At 31.5% G+C, this 6,761-nt stretch overlaps 1 protein-coding gene across 1 annotated transcript; it reads right to left on the bottom strand.

Annotated features, from left to right (window-relative positions):
- Positions 1-1,399: 1,399 nt before the first annotated feature.
- LOC149210081 (cysteine-rich repeat secretory protein 55-like) lies at positions 1,400-3,260 on the bottom strand. Its single transcript, XM_089394351.1, has 3 exons — positions 2,294-3,260; positions 1,813-1,947; positions 1,400-1,703 (listed from the first exon to the last, which is right to left on the bottom strand). The coding sequence occupies exons 1-2, from the start codon at positions 3,036-3,038 to the stop codon at positions 1,862-1,864; spliced, it is 831 nt and encodes a 276-aa protein (XP_089250477.1). The 5' UTR covers positions 3,039-3,260; the 3' UTR covers positions 1,400-1,703; positions 1,813-1,861.
- Positions 3,261-6,761: the final 3,501 nt, after the last annotated feature.

The following is a 6,761-nucleotide window of genomic DNA, read 5'->3' as shown; positions in this document are numbered from 1 at the left end:
GAAATTTATTTAAGACAAAATTGTTGTTTCTTTAAAGGGTGCTAGCTCAATGGAAAAACACTTTCCTTATAAGTATCAGGTTGGTGGTTTGATTCCACTGTGCCCTAATATAAATTAATCAATGCTATTGTAGTTTATTTAAATATAATATTTTATTGTCTGTAGAGAGATAATAGCTAGGATTAAAGACGCATTGTCTTTATAAAGGCAATATATCTTTAATCCCAACTATTTTCTCTAGAGAGACAAAAATGAAATTGGCCCCTAAGAGAAAATAATGATTGTGTCACTTAAAGACGATATTTAGGAGAATACATAAAAAAATAAAATCCTAATAAGGGATTTTCAAACTAGTTGTGTGAAATCTAGAAGAGTTTCAAAAACCATTTTTCGAGAAATTTCGGAAGTTGTTATCCAAAAAGAGACCACAAGGCAAATAGGGAAAATTGAAAGTTAAGCATGGAACCATCTAGAAATCTCTTGGTGTTGATTGAAAGCTGAAATTTTACAAGAGTCACAGAGGCTTATGCCTTTTTCAAACTTGTATGTGTGGAATTTGAACAAGTCCCAAAAGCCATTTGGGGAAACATGGGAAGTTGTTAACTAACAAGAGACCAAAAGGTAAATGGGGAAAAATGAAAATTAAGGAGGGAATGATCCCGATATCTCTCAATCTTGATCAAAACGTTAAAGCTTACAATTCTCCCAAAGGTTTATGTGATGGCTTAGTGCCTCAAATTTCAAGGTAAAACTTACAAATGGTGGAGCAATAGCTTATTTTCGACGGAAAAGATTAATGTTTGCAAATGCCTAGTAGGAATTGCAATAGCTTTAGATGATAAGTTCATAGTAGAAGATCTACAATGCACTAAAGGTGTTCGGGAGAGTTTATAGTAGCTTTAGATGATTAGTTCATAGAAGAAGATCTAAAGATGCACGAAAAATTTTAAAGTTTGTAAATGGGAATTTTTATTTTTGTGAAGACCTTTTGAGATTTATCAAAAGTTTAAAGTTGGGAAAATATTTGATATATCTTTCTGACTTACATATTAAAGAACATTTGCATAATCTTAAAAACTACAGTGAACTTCACTCTTTTGGAAATGGAGAAAGAGAAACAATAACTTAAATTTTAGATATGAAAGTATAAATGTTATAATAATTTAAATTTTATTAATTAAAAATTAACTTAGAAATTACAATAAAAAAGTATTATAAAAATGAAAATAATATGATAAAATAAAAAATTATTAATAGATTAAAAAAATACTATAAAGATCAAACTAATAATATAAAATTGGAAAAATATTGTGAAATAAAAAATATATAAATTAGAAAAATATTGTGAAATGAAAAAATACAAATGGGTTAAAATTATGGTAACATAGAAATATGTGAATTCACAAAAGTAAATATTACAAGAACCTAAAATGACATTTTAACATAAAGTATAATGTCTTACATTTTAAAAATACAGAATCATTAAAATTAAAGTGGGGAGAAGGTCCGAATAAAATATCTCGTTCCATGACTTTTGCGTACAAGCTTTGAAAATTTTACACACTGTTTCTGTAAACCACACTAATAAACATATATCAAATCATTCTAAACCAACCAACGGAACAGGCCGTAAATAGAAACCAACGTTGACGTGGATAAGGAGAGCCTGAAAATAAGAGGAGAGCCTGCATTGTTCCATGTGCCTGCGTACATAAAAACCAAAAGTCAAACATTAGTGGTATTATTTTTTGTCAAAAATAAAAGGATGAGCCAGCAAGGCAAACATAAAGAGATGTGCACATGTATAGTTACCTCCATATTGACACAGACTATGATTCAAATCACAGTAGCAGAGCCATTTTCACATTAACAGCAACAGCAAAACAGTAAGCAGAAGCACAGCTCTCCCAACCCCCAATTGCATAGGTAATTTTCCTGATTGATTAGCTGTAAAACAAAATGCATTTATTATTAATGAATAATATATTCCTTTACCAATAGAAATAATTGGCATTGTAAGGATTATTCAGAGTGAGAAATTCAGGACTATCAATAATTCTGGAGTTCCCAACTTCTTGTACTTCACCATTATAATTAGGATTTTTAAAAATTTCTATCAAACCATTATTTTCCAAGCCTCTTTGAGGCTTATGGCTACTACGGCGAAACTAAGTACCCGTTACTCTGAAAAAAACGGCATAAATGAAGAGAAATGCAAAAAGAAATACTACTGAAAAGTGATTGGTTTGATAAAAATGGCAGAAATGAAAGGAAAGCAAAAAAGGAATATTACCTGAAAGCGATTGATTAGATAGCAGGACATAGCAGCTCTCCATATAAATTGCGGAATAAACATTTGGATGAGTTTGAAGCTGTTTCGTTGCATTGGCCAGGCAGTTAGAGCAATCGGAGGTGGATATAACTCTGTAGCACTGAACGAGAGCGTAGATCGTAAGACCTGAAGAATCAACACTCGCTCCTTCGTTGAACCTCGTTGTTGATGTAGGAGCTATAACAGACAGATCGGAAACAAGATTTATAAAAGCCATTTCTTGCCCCTTCATGAATTGATGAGCAACTGAAACCAAAGGCCGTGTTCCTGTAGCAATGAAGCTGCTGTCGTTCCGGTAGTACAATTCGCACATAGGCAACCACATTCGACATTCAACTTTGTTTCCGCACAATAAAGTAACATTATTCCTTATATTTTGACAGCAATCGTAACATTCCTTTTGCGATGCGTCTCCCCTGCACTGGAGAAGCCCATAAACTCTGTTGGGAGATTCGCCATACGAAGAAACATTTACCCCTGTCGAAGACGTGTTCTGAACAAGATCATCCAAAACGTTGTTCAAATTTGTCGCAAATTGGTCGCCATATGTGTACGTCTGGTTGTCGGAAGACGAAGATATGATTGTGTACGGGATCTGTGCCTTGCACTGCGCTATCAAGAGGGCGAATAGTAGAATCAGAAGATAATTACAAGAAGAAATGGAGTGCCTCAAACTCCCATTCTGCCATTGGATTAATGTACTCATATTGGCAAATACAACAGCTGATACCCTCTGTCTCAGGGTTCAATCCCAAGCAAGAGTATGTAATCCAAGCACGCTAATACCCTTTCAAAATCCAAGGAACTGCAGGAGTGAGTGTGGACGTTCAACAATCAAAACTATATAATCCCTTCAAAATCGTGGTCAATTTTGCTTGGGCGGCTCACCATTGTTGAATATGCAAAAGACAAGCGAAGAAGTTCAAGAATCAAAACTATATAATCCCTTCAAAATCGTGGTCAATTTTGCTTGGGCGGCTCACAATTGTTTAATATGCAAAAGCCAAGTGAAGAAGCTCACCTTTACCAATGCGTTCCCAGGCGTATGACCGTCAAGTCTGTTGCCGTGACTCTCACGACCCATGGAATACGCAAAGTCATGTGAATGCCAAGCTGTTTGCACAGCTCAACACAGCGGTGCGATTATTTAAATTGCTATCTAATCTCTACATTGATACGTGTGAGCTGTGTTTATTTTAGAATAAGGTTTTCACAAATTTAATTAAGCATGGTCTACTAAGTTTGATATCTGTAACCAGCATTTCTAAAAACTCCCACACACAGATATAATGTCAGGATAAGACATATGAGGGAGAGTTTGGCACGGAAGTGGAAGTCTCTTCTCTTTCCATGCCCCAATGCAAATGTGTCATCTCTTATTTGAATGCCAATTTTACTATTTTTTTTAACTATCAACTATATTAAATAACAATCATGATTTTTTTTTTTGTAACTTTCAGGTAAGATTAGTAAGAATGGTATAAACATGCATTATGTAAATATGATATTAATTAATGTAACAAAGTCGAATTAGATGGTTGATATAAACATTCGTTCATGCAAAAGTGATATTAATTAATGTAACAAGAACAAAGTTTAATTGGATAGCAATTCTAAATAGTCAAAAGATTAAGTCCATAGTTGATATAATTAATTTTTTGGTTATTTCATAATAATAATTTAAGTTACAAAGATCAAAAAAATATAACTGTTTTCATAACATATCAATAGCGATGAATCAAATTTATCTATTAACACAGTTTATAATTATTTTTTTAATTTAATTTTTTTACATTATTAAAACACTTTTTTTTATCTCTCTCAGTGCTTGATAAAATATGGTGTTAAGATAGATCTAGGCTGATTAATTAAACTCCAAGTTACCCACCTATAAAATTACACATCCTTCTCATATTGAATTATAAAAAATACAAAGAAATAATAACTAGAAGAATTCTATTTTTCTATGAGGTGAAGGTAAACAATACATTTATTAAATGGTTTCATGATTTTATACTAATATAATGAATGCCAAAACTAATCTTCTCATATTGAATGCATAGGATTCAAGGATTCCTAAAGAGCATGTGGGTTGGATATGGGTGCTCAGAAATATTAGAGAAAACTTATTTAATGCATATAAATTGTAGATAAACGGCATTTGAAATAGTGACTAGTAAAATGGTATTGGTGACCATTAAATCCTAATTATTGTGATATGTGAAATGGTGACCATTAAATCTTAATTAGCGATTTTTGAAAAAAGTCCCAAAATAGAGTCAAATTGAAATTTAAACATGGAACAATCGAGAAACCTCTTAATGTTAATTAAAAGGTTAAAATTTGCAACGATCACAAAAACATACAATTTTCACCTCTTGATGTTGATTAAAAGATTAAAGTTTACAACGATTACAAAGACATGCAATTTTCAAACTTGAGTGTGAAAGTTAGAAAAGTCCAAAGGCCATTTTGGAAAAGTGGGGAAGTTGTTAACCAAAAAAGACTAGAACGTAAATTGGGAAAATTGAAAATTAATCATAAAACTATTTTAATATCTGTTCGTGTTATCAAAAAGTTAAAGTTTAAAATAATCTCAAAGGCCCTATTGGTTAAGTGCTTGGTGTTATCAAAAAGTTAAAGTTTAAAATAATCTCAAAGGCGCTATTGGTTATCAAAAAGTTAAAGTTTAAAATAATCTCAAAGGCGCTATTGGTTAAGTGCCTGGGATTCCAAGATAGAAAAGTTAAGGTTTAAAATAATTCCAAAGGCATGATGATTAGATTAGTGTTTGAAAGTTCAAGTTTAAAATAATCCTAAAAGCATGATGATTGGCTTACTACCTAGGATTTCAAGATAGAACTAACCAAACATAGAGCAATAATTTTTTGGATAAAAAAATCAAATTTTGTAAATACCTCGCAGGAATTGCATTAGATTTAGATGATAAGTTCATAGTAGAAGAGTTCCGAGGCAACGAGGGTTTTGGTAGTTTTTAAAGTAATTTAAATGATCAATGCATTTTCGAAGATACGCAAGATGAGGAAGGCGTAGGGTATGGCAAATGGAATTTATTTATTTATTTTTCCAAAGAACTTACGAAAATCCTCAACTTTTGTGGGCTTATCAAAAGTTTAATGTGAGAAAAATTTTGATATGTTTTTTATTTGGATATTAAAAAAATTCTACATAATTTTAAAAACTTTATTCTTTTGGAGGTGAGATAAAAAAAACAAATATTAATGAGTTTTAGATATAATAATATAAATAGTATGATAGTTTAAATTTTATTAATAAAAAAAATATTACAAATTATAATAAAAATATTGTAAAACAAAAAAAATATTATAAAATAAATTTTTATTCACACATTAAATAAAAAAATGAAATGAAAAACAATATGAATAGTTTACAATTGTGATAGTATCATAAGAATATGTGAATTATGTTTATTTTCAAAAACAAATATTATGAAAACTTAAAATGGCATTTTTAAGATTAGCTATAGCTGAAAATAAATACCTTGTCAGTATTGACAAAATCGAATATTTTAAAAATACAAAACCTTAAAATATAAAATGATAAATTTTTACACATATATATGTAAATGCCTTCATCTTTATACTACACTGAATCTGCATATAGATTTTATTACCCAAACTCCAAGAATTCTCTGAGAAACAGAGGCACGGTCAAAAGTTGGTCATATGCAGCGGATGGACCCTTGGCACAGTTGCAAAGCTTATCCAATGCACCCAAACTTGTTTTGCAAGCATTTTTGTCTGCTTGAGGAATTATTTCCAACAAAAGAGCAATATGCCTGACCTCCATTAGTTTCTCTATTTCGTCCGAACATTCTGATGAGAATAAAATGCCTAAAAATAGATCCAGAGACTAACGGCCAGTCAGGAAAGCCACGGATCCTTTGAAGGTATAATCCCAATTGAATAGCCAACTTTGTCTTTAGCTAACTTGGCATCCATCCATATCAATCCTTCTGACTTTATACGTTCCGGCCAGCGAGGTCTATATCCATTTTCCATCGCGTCCCTGTAAGGAAATAAAAATCAATTTGTAGTTGGCTGTGATTGATTAGACTTTAGAAAGGGAATTCAGTAAAATCAATTTGTAGTTGGCTGTCAGTGATTAGAGTTTAGAAAGAGAACATGCATGGAGGAATCTTTGAATGGATGGCAATGGGAATCAACCAGGGAGGGAATGGGGTCATTAAATTTTACGAGAAGAAAATGTTGAGGAAAATGATAAACAATATTTGGTTTTTTTGGGTTTGATGGTTGTTTTTTAAGCACAAATTTGTTAGTTAACACAAATTTTTTAGTTTTAAACACAGAATTGCTTAGAAACAAGTAGGGGTTTTGCATTTACTGTTAACCATTATGTAGAAATAGTTTATTTTTGACAATATTTC

Source organism: Pinus tabuliformis, chromosome 1_2 (genome assembly GCF_031772625.1).
Source record: "Pinus tabuliformis cultivar Carrire ecotype Pingquan chromosome 1_2, CPIR1, whole genome shotgun sequence".
Taxonomy (NCBI): Eukaryota; Viridiplantae; Streptophyta; class Pinopsida; order Pinales; family Pinaceae; genus Pinus; species Pinus tabuliformis.
Note: the sequence above shows the minus strand (reverse complement) of the source record. Positions and strands in the feature narration are given on the sequence as shown.

Coding starts and splice junctions, on each gene's coding strand:
- LOC149210081 (XM_089394351.1), bottom strand. CDS start 3,038: ATGAGTACATTAATCCAATGGCAGAATGGGAGTTTGAGGCACTCCATT. Junction 1,948..2,293: donor ATCTAATCAATCGCTTTCAG/GTAATATTCCTT, acceptor TTTGTTTTACAG/CTAATCAATCAGGAAAATTA.